General features: G+C 40.4%; 1 protein-coding gene across 16 annotated transcripts in view; it reads left to right on the top strand.

The window, feature by feature from the left end:
* Positions 1 to 1145: 1145 nt before the first annotated feature.
* CIT (citron rho-interacting serine/threonine kinase) overlaps positions 1146 to 17972 on the top strand; it is a 133302-nt gene continuing 116475 nt past the window's right edge. For all 16 annotated transcript variants that reach the window (XR_013539169.1, XR_013539170.1, XM_078381611.1 and 13 more), the window contains exons 1-8: positions 1146 to 1229; positions 3576 to 3706; positions 4944 to 5085; positions 6993 to 7168; positions 7960 to 8061; positions 9373 to 9515; positions 12193 to 12286; positions 17608 to 17811. Coding sequence is in view for 14 of the 16 variants with exons in the window: in XM_078381611.1 (XP_078237737.1) it covers positions 3614 to 3706; positions 4944 to 5085; positions 6993 to 7168; positions 7960 to 8061; positions 9373 to 9515; positions 12193 to 12286; positions 17608 to 17811 (954 nt within the window). In the remaining 2 variants the exon portion in view is untranslated. The remainder of the gene's footprint in view (positions 1230 to 3575; positions 3707 to 4943; positions 5086 to 6992; positions 7169 to 7959; positions 8062 to 9372; positions 9516 to 12192; positions 12287 to 17607; positions 17812 to 17972) is intronic.

Below are 17972 nucleotides of genomic sequence, written 5' to 3'. Positions count from 1 at the left end.
GCTTCTATATTAGTTTCCCAAAGTGATCTGGCTGCCACTGTGGAAAAAAGAAAGATTGTCTAGAGATTGCCCAGGAAATGAAAACAAATATATAAGGATATTGGGGCCACCACCTTGGAAGCCACCTTCACCAGGTTCTGCTTCTTCCTAAGTGTCATCCTCCAGCAGCCACTCCATCAGATTGGAGTTTTTCCAAACTCTGGAGTTTTAATAACAATTTAACGTCATTTCAAACCATTGAGACTGAAAGTCACTATGGTAGAGCAGCCTGGAATTTGGGGGGGGGGGGGGATTGACACTAAAGCTGCCACTAACCCATGAAATTCACTGGGTGATCTTGATTCCAGTCCTGGTCTCTCAACCTGTTCTACCTCACAAGGTTGTTCTGAAGAGAAGCAAGGACAGGATAGGCCAAAAGACTGCCTTTATTTCATAAGAGGAAAGGCCAATGATGAAATAATTAATTAATAAAAATAACATTAAGAACTTGAGAGGAAGGATTCTCGTGTTCTGTGCCTGTTAAAATTGCAAGCCTTTGGGGGGAAAAACCCTTAAAACTGCACTCTCTCTTGCATGCAGCTGAAAATATACTGTATATTTATATATTTATATATTATTTATTATTGGTTCCTTAGCTGCTTTGAAAGCCCCTACAGCCCAATACATAGATGTGCAGTTTTCTATCTTCAGATTTTCCTAATTGTAGCGCCAAAACACGAATCTGTGCGTCTCTAATATCTAATATAAACATTGTAAGGAGATACAACAGATTAGGAAAAAGCGCCATTCATAATGTTTCCCTGTTTGTGAGGGTTCAGGGGGACCGTCCCTGAGCTAAGCAGTTTTAGGATATGAGCTAAGCAGGACACATTATAAAAACAACACTGGTTTTTATTTTATTTTATTAAACACACAAGAGGGGGGGGAAGAAAGAAAGACAGGCTCTTGAATCTGACAGGAAAAAAAATCCGTTAAATCCGTTGGGCTGGCTTTGGACACGCCCCCTTTTTTTGGAGAGGGGAGGAGGAGGAGGAGGAGGAGTCAGAAAGCCGGCTGGGCTTGTAGTCGCAGCCCGGCTCGGAGATTGGCGGAGGCGGGGGAGTCACGTGGCGGGAGAGTCGGCGCCCGATTGGCCGGGGGCGGTCGGTGACGCAACTCCTTGCCTGGTTTGTTCAAACCTTCATGGCGGGAGCGGCTGAGGCGGCGCGCGCGGAGCAGGGCCTGAGGCGGTAGGTTTTGGGTCTGGGCCGGTGGCGTCGCTTCTTCCCTCGTGTTATGGGGCGAAGGAAATGTGTGGCAGCCTTCTGAGGGGGTTGCGGGGAGGGAGGGCCCCCCACCCCAGGCCGTGCTCGAGCCTTAATGGGAGTTTGGTGTTTCTTCTGAGGCGAATGAAGTCCTTGCTCTCTTAAAGATGCCACAGGCTGTAGCGGGCTGACTTTTCTCCTCAGGAGTCTCACCTTTACCGCCGTATTGTTTTCAATCTCCGTCATTTTTGATTTTGTTTTATTTTAATGTTTTTCGGAAATATTTTTTCAGGTGGCTAGGTTGTTAGGGTGGGACAGGTTTATATTTATTAAGGTTTATGTTGGTTTTAATCAGTTTTTATTTATTTATTTATTCATTTATTTATTCATTCATTTACTTACTTACTTACTTACTTTCAATATTTTTTAGCCACACCATTACCAGAAGTATCCAAGTGCAAGGATATCAGGCAAAATCCAAAGGGGGGGGGGAAGGAACAAAACCATGTGATATTTCAAGGATTAACTAATGGATTTTAATGTGAGCTTCTGTGGTCCACATTAAAATGTACAGTAATTGTTAGTCTTTGAGGTGTAATGTGTTTTTGTTATTTTTTCCCCCTTTAAATTTTGCCTGATAGGCTTGCACTTTACCATATTTAGTCTTTAAGGTGCCTTTTTGTTTTGTTCCTCTGGATTTTGCCTGATATTTATTTATCTTTTGGTAACTTGCCTTGAGCACTATCTTTTGGGGGAAAGGTGCTCAAGGCAAGCACCTTTGTGTGCGTCTTGGGAGAAGAGCCAGCCTGTGTGGCCTTGGGCAAGCTGCACAGTTCCAGGGCGCCTCCAGAAGAAGCACATGGCAAATCACTTCTGAGTATTTCTTTACCTGAAAAGGATCGCCATTAGCCCAAATTGACTTGGTGGCACATGTTTTACAGCTGGCTGGAGAGCTCAGTGGTTTAGGTATCTGGCTGTGGACCCAAAGGTCAGGCGTTCCAATTCCTGACTGTGACTCGCAGGAGAGGAGCCAGCCTGTGTGGCCTTGAGCAAGCTGCATAGTCCCAGGATGCCCCCAGAAGAAGGGAACAGGGAAACTCCTGTTCTTGTTGGCCTTCTGCACATCCTTGTCAAGGGTGTGTGTTATGCCATCATTGCTCTCTATTCTTTCCAGAGGGTTGGTGTGTAATGGTTGCAGTGCTGGTTTATACCTCTGTTCCTGTTTAGGCTGGGCAAGAGCCCACAGCTTTGGTGGTCCTTGGAAGACCTACCCCATTTTGGGGACAAGTTTTTGCAAATAACCAATTGGTTTAGCAGCTTTTTGAAGAAGCAGCTGTGTTAATATTTGCAAATGTATCAGGCAAAAAAACAAAACAAAACCCAAAGCAAAACAAACAAGAGACAGAGGCCTAATGGCACCATAAAGTCTCACTTTTAATGTGAGCTTTTGGTGGTCAAGTCTACTTTCTACTGCTTCAGGAGCTGACACACTCTTGTATTCCACACACACCATTCCCCCCTTCCCCTCCAAATCCTTTTCATGTGTTTTGTGACAAAATCACCCACAACTCTAACCTGGAAGGAGAGCATTGGCAGGATGAATGTTCAAAATGGCATGTCTCAGGATAGGGTTCTCCCCCCACCCCCCAGCTGCATGTTTGAGTTGTTCTTTATGTTCCTCTTCCTCTTTTTGGCCAATGCCTTGAAGAGATTGTCTTTCCTCCTTACAACAATCCTGTGAAGTAGGTCAGGCTGAGAAGATGCTCAATGGGTTTCATGGTTGTATGAATTTTTGAATCCAGATCTCTCAAGTCATAGTCCAACATTCCTAGCCACTACACTGGCTCTTAATGGGAACTCACTTTCCTTTTTAACACAGTTATAGTTCGAAATGACATAATTCTTTCTGTAGCCAGCTATAGGCAAGCGAAATGTATTAAAGGAAGTCTGATGAAGCTCCCAGAAAACTCTACCTCTGCCATGTGCACTTTTACAAATTTCTAACCACATTCCTCATCAGATGAGAAGCCAGCTAGAGGTGGATTCAGGAATCTTCCTGATCTTCTGATAAGACATCACAATATTTTTCTAGGACTCAATGTTTTCAGTGAGATTACAAAGGATGCATGGTAGATTATGGAAAGGTCTTAAATGGTGGCTCAGTTTTTCAAAGCACATTTTCCCCTTCCTTGCTGCATGTAACACTGGTTAACTTTCTTTCAAAAGTATAGCTGGCTTTTGTAAAATTATAGGATTCAAAAAGATCACCAAAGATGTTGCAACCTTCTCTTAATATTACTCATTCTAATCAAGTTTTGCAGTGAACCACAGCTTTCATCATAGCTGCCTTTGACTGGTGAAATTTGAAGATGTTGAAGTTTAAGTATGGTGCACGTAACACAACAGAGCAAGGCATGGAGTCCATTGCCAGCCGTGCTTCTAAACTTAATATGCTTTTCCAGGTACTGTACAAATTTATTCTTCTGTTCATATAGTGTAAAATGCATTGGTTTTGCATCAGCACCTACATTTCATGCATTTTGTGCTTCTTACTATGGATTAACAAGTCTTCTAGCCAAATATTTTCTGCCTCTCTGTTCTTTTTTCAAAATAAGAGGTAACGATCTGTAACTGGTGACTTTTGGGACAATCAGGCTCATTGATTGGAGTCATCAGCCACTAGTCTTACTGTATATGTAGGCAACCCAGAGATATTGCTTTGGCAATGAAAGTTGACAAGAGATTATTTTTCCTTAAGTACCTTGGTCTTTTAGATTCAAAAGAAAAAATCCTCCTTCCTTAATCTTTCACCTTATTGTTCAGGCTTAATGAGGAATCCAGTTCCCCAAAACACCAGGAAGACCACAGTTCTCCAGCTCTGTTTTTTTTTTGGGGGGGCGGTTAGGGGGTTGAAGTATTCTACTTTGAGCCTGACCCCTATCTTTGTGAAATGATTTTGGTAAAACTAGTTGCTGGTCAGGCCAATAAACTAAATTCATTGTTTAATCTGCATGTGCACACACACTCTGGAACTATGCCAGAGACATGCCTGTTCTTCAACTCTCATCCTGTCTTTGAAAAAGGTATGGTTCATTTCTGAATAGTCATCTATAATATAAGCAAATCCAATTCCAGTTAGTAGAGGGAAGGAGGTGGAGATAGCGGTGCTGAACATTTTTCATATTTTCCCCTTTCTCATGGGACTGTTATATTTGTATGTAAAATGACCAGTCCAACCTTATAGAGCAGCAGCAATTAGAGATGGCAATGGAAGTATTACATTGCCGTCAAATAATTGTATTTGAAACAGACGTGGAGAATGTGTTGTCTACCAGCATGGTTGATGTGTCAAGGGTGGTGGGATACTTAGTCCAACAATGTTACAGGTACATAAGTTCCTTATCCCTCTTCTAAAATTTGAAAAAGAAGCCAAGCTGTTCTTGATATATATGGTGGCCTGGATAAAACATTTTCCAAAAATAGGAGTGAGCAATGTCCATCAGCCCTGTAGCAGATACCTAGAGATTAATTTGGAACTCTGATTGCCAGGAGAGCTAACAGTAAAGGATGATGGAGATTTTGGACCAGCAGCATTGAGGAGGGCTGCAGGTTGCCCCTCTTTTTGTAAAAACATAGTGTCTGAATCATATGCAGATGTTCTTCAATTTTGGTCTCACAGGCATTTATCTTTGTTATCAGGGAAAGCTACCCTCTATGGTACAGCAGCAGATGTTTCCACTTTCAAGAGAAGGGATTTTGGACACCCTAATGGTGCTTTTTGAAGAATGTGGCAGCCCTGCTTTAATGAAAATGAAGCATGTGGGGAACTTCCTTAAAAAGTGTATGTGTTTTGGTTTTCTTCAAACTTAAAAAGGCGAAAACAATTTTATTCTGGAAGGATGTTGTTCATACTGCAGTAGAGAAAATGAATGTGTTAACATGAAGGTCTATGTCTTCTACTGTATAGAATTTCTTTGTATAAAATTAATACAGTGGACCCTCGACTTACAGACGGCTCAACTTACAGACTTTTCGAGTTACAGACTTCTCTGGCTGCAAAATTTAGATTCGACTGGCAGCCAGAGAATCGACTTACAGACCAGAAAAAAACCAAAATGGAATAAAAATAGAATAAAAACCACTGGTTATGGGATTAATCAGTTTTCAGTGCATTGTAGGTCAATGGAGATTTGACTTACAGACTTTTCGACTTGCAGCCACCATTCCAATACGGATTAATTCCTTAAGTAGAGGGTCCACTGTACCTGATCATTACATGCACAGATATTTCAAAAACAGGTATTTTTTATATGCTTTCTTCCATGCTGAAACGGGAGTAGTTAATCTGGTGCTCTTTGCATGTTCTCGAGTAGAGTTCCCAAAATCCTCTCCTGTAATCCAGGAATTTTCAGAAGGCATCATGTTGGCTATCTGTTCTTTGTATATATGCTAGCTGGTAGCTTACATTTCAAGATGAGCATTTGGCAGCCCAATTTTGTACATGTTTATTCAGAAGTAAGTCCTACTATGTCCACCAGCGTCCATTCCAATGCATTGGATTGCAGCCTCTCGTGTTTCATAGTGTGCATACTTTTTACAATAATTGCCATCTAAAATAAAGATTGATGGCCCTTCTCTGAAGAGGCAGTTTTGAATGTACACTTTGAATCACTAACTGACTCCTGGATGGATACAGAGATTTGCGTGGTATAAATGGTAGGTGCCATTAACCCACCAGCGTTAGGTTACCTATTAGTCTTACCTTTGATTTGAAGGACAGAAAATTGCTTCTGTATTCCATAATGTGCCAGGCTCATTTATGCACTATATAATCAGCCTGACTTATGTTACCATTGCCTCCATTTCATATATTTTTAGCTTAGTGCAGCACAAAGCCTGCAGTTTCCTCCCTTTCTGATTTGAAACCATTGCTTATATAGCAACAAGAGCACTCTATATGGTGTTTTACCAAATAATGGAAGCAAAAGACAGGTTTCTGCTCCAAGAACCTTACAGTCTAAATTTAAAGAGAAGAGACTGGGTAAAGAAGTCAGGAGACCTTTTTTAAATATTTGTATCAGATTGTTGCACGATTTAAAATTATGGATATATAGGAAATACTGTATAGGTAAAGTTCAAACAAATTCAAAATGTTAAAATGATTATTTTTGACCAGAAGTGAGCTACTTCAGTAGTTTTCTACCACCCATTTACTAGATCTTTTTTAGTGTACCTCTAGAAGACAGGAGATAAATGTGCATGAGTGCAGTGGTGCACACTTCAATTTTAATTCATTGGAGAATGAAGACTAAGAACTTAAGAAAAATGGATATGAAAGGGGTGGGGTTGGAGCAGGAATCTGAAGGAAGTACGGGAGGTGATTCCATGGAAACATCCTGAGAGTACATTTTAGAGTGAGGCAACTGAGGAGAAAGGCCTGGGTTGTTCACTTCAGCAGGTGGCATTCAGATAGTTCAGAGGAGTCGGAGTCATGGGTAATGTTCAGAATACAATAGCAGAGAGTTAAATGCCTAGGCTCTGGAAGGCTTTGTGTGTAAAGATAAGGTCTTTGTGCTGGGGTGGGAGGAAAGGGGAAAAAACTCCAGTATGGAAAGAAGGGCCACCAATTTTTCTGGAATCTGAGACAGGTGGACAGCTGATACAGGTGATCTGGGAAGAATGGAGGGGCCATGTTATTGATGAAAAATCCAACATTATTTGTGTACGGTGCCTCTTAATCTTGTGCAGATTCGGGTTCAATATCAGAGTTGCGGGAGCTTCAACCCAGCGTGAAGGATTTTGAAGTCAGGAGCCTGGTGGGATGTGGTCACTTTGCAGAAGTGCAGGTGGTGAGAGAAAAGGCAACTGGTGACGTCTATGCCATGAAGGTGATGAGCAAGGGGATGTTGCTGGCACAGGATAAGGTATGCTCCTTTTCTGATTTTATAACTTTATTGTTGGTGTTACCATTTTAGTAGCAATGAGAAATCTTGCTCAGGATGGGTAGTCATCAGGATATTGGGACTATTTGCCATGGACTGTGAGGCATGGGCATTTTTTTAAAATCAGAAATTCTAAGAAGGGTAACTAATAGTTGAAGAAATGAGCATTTCCTCCTTGCTCAGGATGCAGCAATGACATAGATTCCTGTGCTGCTCAGGAATGGCTGATTAGGGAGAAACTAATACAATTTGTAAGACACTTTACGAAGAAAGACTATAACCTGAAATGGAATTCAAGTGCAACTGTACATTGCAAGAGTGTAGATTGTGCAGATGGTGATTTCCCTGAAGAAAACCCTCCATCCACTTTGGCAATGTTTGCAAGACTTTTAATTCATTAGAAGCTCATTAGGATGCCGGCCAATATAAGCAGAACTGTGTTCTCTTATATTGTCAGTTGTGGATGTTTGATATTTTAATTTTTTGTATGGATCACAAGTATTGTTAGGAGGCATGAATAGACGCCATAAATACTGAAATCTAAACACAGTTTGCACAGTTTTAAAACTTATCTCCAGAAGGACTAGAAACCTGTTGTTAACTGTTGAAAGTTGATGTTTCCTGAAAAGGAATACTAGCTGAAAGTTTTACATGTGGACGATTGATCCTTTTGAAGTTGAAATGCCAATCTGTGCCCACTTTTGTTGTTGTTGTTGTTGTTGTTGTTGTTGTTCTCCTCCAAGGTTTTAAAGGTGATTGATATTTATTTATAGGTATCATTCTTTGAAGAAGAGAGGAATATATTATCCCAGAATACCAACCCTTGGATTCCACAACTGCATTGTGCATTTCAGGACAAAAAGAACCTTTATTTGGTGAGTTTTGTTTTTGCAGGCTTCCAAGTTGGCTGATAGCTTTCACCTTCACCGTCTAAGGAAGTTGTTGGCTACTGAGGACCTTTGGATAGAGTTGGATCATGGTTCATTCACTTCAAAGCAATTACGGAGGCAAATTAAATTAAATGTTAAATCTTTCTGCTAGGAAAGGTGAGAGCCTTCTGCAGAATAGTGAATATTTGAATCCAAAAATGAAGAGTACTTGACAGTTAATTTACATTTTTCAATTATAAGCTGATATTTAAATATTTTTTTAAAAAATAGCTTTAGGAAGAGAGACCGCAAGTTGAAATGGAATGTAGGTATCTTTGTGCCTGTGTGAATAATGCTTCTCCCTGTTTCATCTGTGCACAGTGACATGGAGAGTGAATCTCGGTTTTGTACTTTTCTGTGTGTCTCCTTCATTTTTGCAGAAAGTTAATATTTCAGCTGGGAAGTCCTGTATTGAAACATGCATGGGTGTTTGCAAAGTATTTTGGGAAGGGCAAATGTGTGAGCTAGGTTTCTCTTCCTGATCTCATTACTTTCGGTGATGGAAAGACTGCCTGATCAGGACATGGTTTTTTATTGTTTATATTGTTTTAAATTAATTATTAGATTTACCCCAGAAATGCATGCTTCCACACACTAGAGCAAGACCCCGCACACTGTTTGAGAGAAGAAATCTTGGAGGCTTCAAAGAGCAGCAACATTCTTTTTTTTGTATCCCCAGTCTGTTTAGGGATGGGGTGCCCAGACGTTGTCCAAAGAGCCTAAAGACAAGTGGTGGCCACGTGTAGCTTATGTCTCATGTATATGTCAGTCCTAACCTAGTGGAAAACAAATTGTTGGTTCATCTGTCTTCACAAACAGCTGTTTCCCTTGCCTGCTAAATGCTTCGGTTTGAGTTGATTGGTCAGCAAACAATAATTTTTTCAGTAGTAATTAATTTGCTCAGAAAATAGCACAATGTTGGATCAGGGGTTCCACACCCCACAGCATTAGTTATTTGTTGAAGAGGGTAGTGCCTGTAAGTTTCTTTTGATAGTAGCTGTGCATTCTGATTCCTGTATTTGGCCTGGTGTTAACAAAGGCTTTTCTCCATGATTTCTTGTATTCTTTTGTTAGTGACCTAGAAATATATGGATATTTTTGCTCTTCAGATGTCTGCAAAATATAATATGCTAGAACACAGAAACTGTTCTTTAAATTATTGTTTATTTGCTAATAATGTATGTCTCCCATAGCATAATAACTTTTTAAAAAAACAAATCTTATTTTGTTTATGTGGTGTAACTATTTTGAGTGCAGGTTATGGAATATGAGCCTGGAGGAGATCTACTGTCCTTCTTAAACAGATATGAGGATCAACTTGATGAACATACTGTTCAGTTTTATCTAGCTGAGCTAGTTCTGGCCATTCGGAGTGTCCACCAAATGGGCTATGTGCACCGGTGAGTGAGTTCTTCCCTTTCACAGCTGTATGTGTAAGTAGCAGTAATGAATATATTTGCAAGATGTTGTCAGGAGCATTCTGGGAATTTTAGAATGGTACTTGTTACTACATTTGAAGGCAGAAGCTTGATGTAATTGTAGGATTTCTTTACAGCTTGCCTAGATCCAGACATCTACTTTAGGTATGCTCAAGGATTTTGTCCATGTCCATTGGATTTTAGACTTCAAATGTAAACCCCGGTGTTATATCTAAACCACCATATGTATGGTGTATTTTATGTGACAATTCAGTTAAATAGACCTGAATTGTTAGTTCATCCCCATACTGGGCAATTTGTGACCCTTGAGATGTTGGTGGGTCACAGCTTTTACCATGCTGGTTGACCAGGGCATCTGGGAGTCATGACCTAATAATAGATAGAGCAGCACAAGCCATCCACACACATTTTAGATGGAAAAGGGGTTTGTGGAGATGTGAATTCTTATGATTCTTTTATTGTGGTTGAGGGACTGAGATACACCCTGGTACCGTGGACTCTTCCATGCCTATCTTGCTGCATAGTTCAGGCTTATTCCTGGTTAACAGCAGAGCTCCAATGTAAAATGAATGAATTTGATAATGTAATTGAAACAGTAGTGGGATTATGGTCTTAAATCTCAGAGCATCATTACCTTTGCCCTACTTTGGATTATTTTGGTGTGCCACTAATATTTATCCTGAAAGCAAACTCCCAGATTCTGCTTAATGGAAAATTAAGGTCTGTGCTATGAAATGAGGACTTTCTTGGGAAATAAGGGAAGTTGGAGGAGGGCTCTTTTGACTGCTCAGTTCCCTCACTGAGTTTTGAAAATGTATATTGCAATTATGTTTCTATAATAACACTAAATTTGTATCAAATAAGTGATTTGTTTGGTTTTCAGATACACAGCGTACAGACTTTGTATGCAAAAACTAGGAATATTAAAAAACTTCTTGTTGCAAGAGGAATGTAATGTTTCATTGTAACCTAATAGAGACATAATGTCTTTTTGTTGTTGTTCACTTCATTATACAGTGTAACCCAGTGTATACAAGGTTAAAAATAGGGTATATAGAATAAGCAAGCCAGGCTTATCATCCTTCTCTGATGAGGAAAGCTCAGTAGCTTTACTGTTTGAGGTCCAGAGAATGAATGAAGCTAAAGCAAGAATTGTGATGAGGTAGGTATTCATGTTGATATCCCAGGGTAGATGAATACGAATGTCACCACCATAGATGGCTGGGTCAATTGGACCCTGAACCAGGCTGTCCACTTACCACTTCCAGCACAGCATGCAGGGCTGTCGTTGTTTGTACTGCGCGAATCGCAGAAGGCTGGGGCTTCCCCACCTCCCTGCGCTGCTGACCACCGAGCAGCTGAGCGGGGAGACTCGTCATCCCTCCTCCTTCCCGGACTGGTCAGCAGCGCAGGGAGGTGGGGAAGCCCTGGCTGGGCTGCTTCTGCGATAAGCATGGCATAATGACAATGGCTGCATGTGTCGTGCCACAAGTGGTAGGTGGATGGCTTGGTTCAGGGGTGGTGGTGGTGTTTCACATTGGCTCAGCCACCTCTGGTGGCGATATTTGTATTTGTTTCTCCCGGGAGGCTAACATGAATACCCCATCTCTAATTGTGAACATTGTAGGTGTTCCTATTGGGAGTATATAGAGAAGCCTTGCTTAGAACTTTGCATTGTAGAATGCAGTCTTAACTAGCTCAGAGGGCAGTTGAGTTGGAAATCGACTAGATGAAACTGTGTTGAATCCATACCCCTCCCAGTTTAGGAACACTGGAAGTTACACAGGATTGCCTTGGCTTAGTGGCTGTGTCCCTGGATAGGTGGATGCTTGGATTTGGTGTAATTTGGTTTCTTCTTCACTCTCTTCTTTGCCTCTTTGCCTTCTTTTTGTTTGCTTGACTTTTTGGGGGGCCTTACAGTCAGCAGAGCAGTTCTGCCGGCAGACTCTTGCAGTCGGCCAGTGAAAGGCATTTCATCCAGCAGAAATGGAATTAGGATTGCATGTTATGTGGAGCGGGAAGCGAGTTCCAGGTGACTTACTGAATCACTGGATAGTATGATAGCACTTGCTCCCTCTGCTGGATTGTATCTGTAAAACTCTGTCCATCCCTCCCACCCACCTTTATACCACATCATTAGTGTTATCACTAGAGATGGGCATGAATCTCCAGTTTATTTATTGGCTGAACAGATGTTTGGCGGTTCCCAGCCCCACCTCCTCTGGCAGGCACCCACTCAGAGGCAGCACCCTGGCTTCCCTTTCCTGCCTCCTCTGGGCACTGCCTCCGAGTGAGCTTCCACCAAAGAGGTGGAGCTGGTAACTGCTGAACACCTGTTCATCCAGAGGATGAACAAGTATGAACTGCCAAAGCAGCAGTTTGTGCCCTTCTCTAGTTATTGCTCTCAAGGTGGTTCACAACATACAATAAAACCATACAATAAAAAACACAGTGTAGTAGATACTATAAACATACAAAAAGTACAATAAATTGTGTATTCCTTTGAAGAGCTGCAGTCCAAATTGTTCTGGGAGTTGTGCTCCATTCCCTTAGTTTTTATTATTCTCATGATTTCTGTAGTACATAGTAGGGGAAGTGTTTTTATTCCGATGAAGTGATAAGTGCTGTTTACTTACAGAGACATTAAGCCAGAGAATATCCTCATCGACCGAACAGGACACATCAAACTGGTGGACTTTGGGTCAGCTGCCAAACTGACAGTGGATAAAACGGTATTAAAGTTCATTGGGTTTCCCAAGTAAAATGGAGAAAGTAAACATCTACCATTAATATTGGCTTTTTGTGCTTGTAATTCTGTCTTGTTTTGTATAGACAGATAATGGTATTGGTATTACTGAAAGCTGCTGCAATTGTGAATTACATTTTCTTTCTACATTTATTGTACATGTAGTTCAGTCTATAGAATAATTGTTAGGCACTTCACTTGGTATGGTGTGTAGATTTTTCCTCCCTTTTAAAAGTACATTTTTGACATGACTTATACTATTTGTGCCTGAAGGGGGTTGGCAGTACTTAGCTTGATGCAGTCTTTTTCTTTCCAGTAAAGAGCCATCTAACAAACATGCAGACATACCTTAAAGAAGTTGTCCTCATTTCTGTATTATTTTTATGGTTTAAAACTAGGGCATACATCAAAGAATGGTGGTAGATTGGAATGTGAACTTGGTCCATAGCAGACATACTCACGGTGCATACAAAAAGCCAGAGCAGGCAGGGTCTAGCACTATTTTTCCACTGGTACGATTTTGGAATCCAGTGGAATGGGGGGGGGGTGCAAATTCTTCTCCCCATGTCAGCCTTCTTATGGACCCTGAAAACCTACTGTAATATGGAAAGTTGTGAAACCATTTGGAGGTCATTTTGAGGCAAGTTTGGGGTTCCAAAGAAGGGTAGAAAACAGAAGCACCAGCTTGACATTTGAAGTGAGTCAGTATTTTCCTCAGGAATTGAAATTAGGTGAATGTGATATTTCATTTTTAGGAAACAAGAGGGTGAGACCCTTCACTCTAAATCACATTCAGGCTGAATGGCAAAATGTGAAAATAAAAGTTTTCTGGTCAGGATGGTTTCATTAAACTTGAACTTTAGTTAAAGTTAGTTACATTACCATCCTCATTTTTTGTTTATAATTTTTCACAGTCCTGAAAAGTCACAGACCTGACTCCTTGGGATAAGTCCTGCAATGAAGGATGTTCGTTTTCAGTTGTTTTGCCTGCCTGGCAGCATTAGCTTTTCAGTTGATACACCTACCAGTTCATGTGATCAGGTAGAAAGGTGATTTCCTTTAAGAACTTTCAATTCTGGGTTTTGTTGTTGTTTTTTTGGTAAAAGATAAAACTGTAGTGCAGTTGCATTTGGAAGTAGTCTGAGATGAATTTTTTGCTTTGTGCTAAGGTTAGTTTGAGATAATAATAATTTTATTAGTAGTAGTAAAAGCTGGCTGGATAGTTCAGTCATTAATTAATAATCTTAATAAGAATATTTAACTAGCAAAGTTCAGGACTCCATCATTTGAGAAGCCAATCTCTGAGTGCATGTTTAGAGAATTCAGGTGAGATGTAGGAATTAAACCGAGGTGGGTCCCCAGAGAGTTCTTCCCAGACTATTTTTGCAGTGCTGGACCCCCATTTTATTTGGAGTCAAAAATAAGAATTGCTTCCTGAAACCTCTAGAAGCAGCTTTCTTCTCTAAAGCAAGAGGTGCTCACTCCTTGTTGTAGCAGAAAATCTCCTCCCCTCATCCCAAGTAGCTTTTTCACACCAGAAGTAACTTTCCAGTCACTTTTCATGGAGAAGCTGCTGCAGTTCCTGCAGGATCTTAAGCTGGAAAAATGCTCTTCCAACCTCTGGAGTTTTTCAGCCCATGGCTTCAGAAAATAAGGCCCCTGTGCTGCTGGAAAGCCCACCACAGGTATACGTTTCTTCAGATTTACTGTTTTGGCCTTTCCACCTTCCAATCAGCCTCTAATAGGGCTATCCCTCCATCAGGAGTGAGTGAATCATAGAGGTGATTCCCTTGTGGAGATGCAACAAGAGGACCTGCCTTCTGAAGATGCTCTATGACTCACTTGTCTGGGCTTCCTTTTTCTCCTACTGGAAAGCATGCCCAGAACAATGACTCATGCAGGACGTGACTTCTGAGGACAGGTAGTTCTTAACTATACTTGCCTGATAGCAAACTTTCTGGGGCTGTAAGAGTGTCAGCAATCATCCTGTCCGTTTCCAGCATTCAGAAGTAAGGGTGGATACTTATGTAATCCAATCAGAGCCACCTGCGCACTCAAAAATGTGGTTGACAGATTTGGTTGATCCTAAGATTTGTAGATGGTCAGAAAGAAAATTTTAAAAAAATATCCAGATGAAAACCTTTAAGGGGAGGGGAACAGAAAAACAGTTGGGCACAGAAATGGAATGGAGTATTCTGAAGGAGAACAGCTAAATGACTGGAGCAGGAGCACCTCACTATTACAGTTTGTTGCAGGTATCAGTTGTTTTAACAGAAAAGGGGAGAAATAGATTATCAAAATCTAGGGGATATAAAAATGGTACACAATTAAAAGCAGGAGGAACTGGTGTTATAATTCAAAATATGTATTTAAGTTCAGGCGACAAACTAACTTATTTCTTTTACTGAGTGATAAGGTATTGATCTCCTTGGCCTATGTGACAACTAGACCAAAATTTAAATTAAATGTCTGTAAAAGTGTGATTGTGACTGGAAGATGTTGTGGCTGTAACAGTTTAGGAATAGGTGGAAGCCTCTTCTTTTGACAGAAATCCTCTTATACTGTACTAGGACAGATGCTCCTATGCTGGCAGAACCCCCTTTGGCAAGCAGGGACGTTTGCTAACAAATCTGCTGTTATCACCCACAAATTGTCAGCAAAAGAGCTAAAATGGGAAGTGGGGGAAAGATGCACTAGACTAGAGCAAAGTTATCTAACTTATGCCAGATCCAGACCACCTCCAGGCCAACTTTACTCTGCTGATGCAAAGTGAGGGTAACATTAAGGAATTTCCAACATTCCTAGTAGGGAATGTGTTTGGAATTCGCACAACATCAGCTGGTCTAGTACCAGTTCAGATGGCCATGTGTCATCTTGAGCTATTGCAGCTGTGCTCTGAGAGTGTACATTCGTTACTCATTTACAGCAGTTTAATGTCATGCTTCCATCCTATGGAATTCTGGGATTTGTGGTTCAGAGATATACTTAGAATTCTTTGCTAAAATACTGTTGTGCTATAGTGTGGGGGGCAATAGATATGTTCTCAATTTTTTCCTGTTAAGGAAGAAACAACTATCCATGTTTCGTACTAGTAAAACTGGTTACAGTAAAATGGCATGTTAAGCTAGTTTCTTGATGATTGACCCTCGTGTCAGCAGTAGACTGATGGTGAGAGGCAATAGTTTTAGCCAAAAAAAATCTGAAGTTTCAAGGCCGAGAAGGGTACTAAAGCATTGTTTAGGGGAGCATTAATAATTGCTATTACAGTATTTTGGCCATACTCCCTTCTCTTTCTGTATGCTCATGAAAAAATAGTTCAGAATGTTTAGCTACACTTTTGGTTAGAACTGCTTGTTGCGTTGTTTAGAGCTGAAAGTCTAGTTCATATTTAACTGTAGTTAGTTTTGTCATTGTCATTATGTGCTGTCAATTTGCCTCTGACTGATGGTGGCCCTATTAATGAGCAATTTCCAAAATGTCCTCAGTAGCCCAGTTCATCACTGGGCAAACTCAAGCTTGTGACTTCCTTTATGCAGTCTATTCATCTCATATTTGGTCTTCCTCTTTTTCCGCTGCCCTCAACCTTTCCTATTATTGTTGTGTTTTCAGAGAATCCTGTCTTCTCATGAGGTATCCAAAGTAGGGCAGCCTCAGTTTCAATATTTTGCCTCCAGAGAGAGTTCAGGCTTGATTTGATCTAGGACCCACTTGTTTGTCTTTCTGGCAGTCCGAGGTATCTGCAAAGCTCTCCTCCAGCACCACATTTCAAAGAAATCAATTATTTTCCTATAAACTTTCTTTACTTCCAGCTTTCACACCAATACATAGTGATCTGAAATACAAGAGTGTGGATGATCTTGGCCTTGGTCTCCAGTGACACATCCTTACACTTGACGATCTTTTCTAATTCTTTCATTGCTGTTCTTCCAAGTTTTAGTCTTTTACCTACTTAGAGAATGTAGGTTTTGGAAATTAGTATTTGCACATTTAATTATTTATAGGGGTTTTCATTGAAACTAGTTATGTGGTGTTTTTTATATTGCCATATTTATTCCGAAAGAGAGACTTGTGTCTTTTGATTGGAAGAAACTGAAATAGCAGATAACATTAACAGATCACTGGTGCCAGTCCTATTCTTTGAGTTTAATGTTGGGCCTGCTAATTTAGGAAGCATTTGGGATGGATAATTAAATAGCTGAGGTCTTATGGATGGTGAATAATAGCATTCTTGATTACATTTAGAACTGCTCGCCTTTTATGATGGTAACAAATGCCTCTTGATTGAACTAATATGATTCATACGATTTGCTATAGAAATGAATTCTGGCTTATTACACTTGCATTGATTTTCCTTTTCTAGGCCCAAAATTTTCTTTTTTAACAATGCAAAATTATAATTAAAGTATTATTGCATTCTTTTGCCAGCTTTCTACAAAGCTATTTTTTTTTTGCTTCAACTAGCGACATATGCTAAGTGGTGTTTCAGAAAAGCAATGGTTCCTTCAAATTCTGATTCTCTCCTGGAAGTTTAGCAAGAGCTTCTTTCTCAGCTGCGGTGGGTATGCCTTTCTTAGAGATGTGGAAAATTACTTTATCTGGGCTACCCCTTCTAAAATATCCTAGCCAACCCGGCTATTCATTACTCGTACTGGCTGGGGTATCGAAGAAAAAATTGCCCACTGCAATTAAGCTCAGTTTTCTGAGTCATATCTGCAGTTTCAACCTGCAAACAATGAGGCCACTGTTTCTGAGTATGACACTGTTTATGTTGGTGAATTTTGATGCACCTAGTAATATTTTTTGATATTTTTTACCGAAATTTTTACAGTCCCAATAGCATCTGCTCCCCCCCTTTCCCATTCTTGTTCCTGTTAATTCTATGCTAAATATGCAATCTTTGCATTCTTTACTAGTACATAACATCCACTTGGTCAATGTCCTGTTGAGGTTCTGTAGAGCAGAAAATCCTGCTAATGTAGCAAGGCAAGATTGTACTGTTCACACCATTGTTGCATAAGTGGAGGTCAGGATTCCTTTAATAATAATAATAATTTATTGTCATTGTAAGTATATACACATACAACGAAATTCACAGACACCCAGAGACCAGACACATAGGACTTGCTTTTTTGCTAATTGACCATGGTTTTTTGCATGCTGGCAGAAACTCAGTATGATACTGTCTGTTATCTTCTGTTGATAGTGGCAGACCTTTTAAATTTTGCTTCCAGAAGTAATGTGTCAAATCTTTGATTTCTGGAGTAGATCAGAACCTGAACTTTCATCTATTCTCTTTCTTCTCCCCAGGTGAATGCTAAACTGCCAGTTGGGACTCCAGATTATATGGCCCCAGAGGTGCTAATGGTTTTGAATGGTGATGGCAAGAGTTCGTATGGATCAGAATGTGATTGGTGGTCTCTAGGGGTGGTTGCATATGAAATGATTTATGGAAAATCTCCATTTGCTGAAGGAACTTCAACCAAAACCTTCAATAACATCATGAATTTTCAGGTATAAATGGGGCTTCCCCCCCCCAAGCACAAATGAAACCAGAGCTTTCTTATTTTGCCACATTCAAAGTTTTATTTAATACTGTCCTAAATCTTTCATACATAAGTGTTGCTTAATTTCCATGAATTACTTTCTATTCTATGACTATATTAGCAGTACAA

The sequence above is a fragment of the Pogona vitticeps genome, chromosome 14 (genome assembly GCF_051106095.1).
Source record: "Pogona vitticeps strain Pit_001003342236 chromosome 14, PviZW2.1, whole genome shotgun sequence".
NCBI lineage: Eukaryota > Metazoa > Chordata > Lepidosauria > Squamata > Agamidae > Pogona > Pogona vitticeps.
This window is presented reverse-complemented; position numbering and strand designations above follow the sequence as displayed.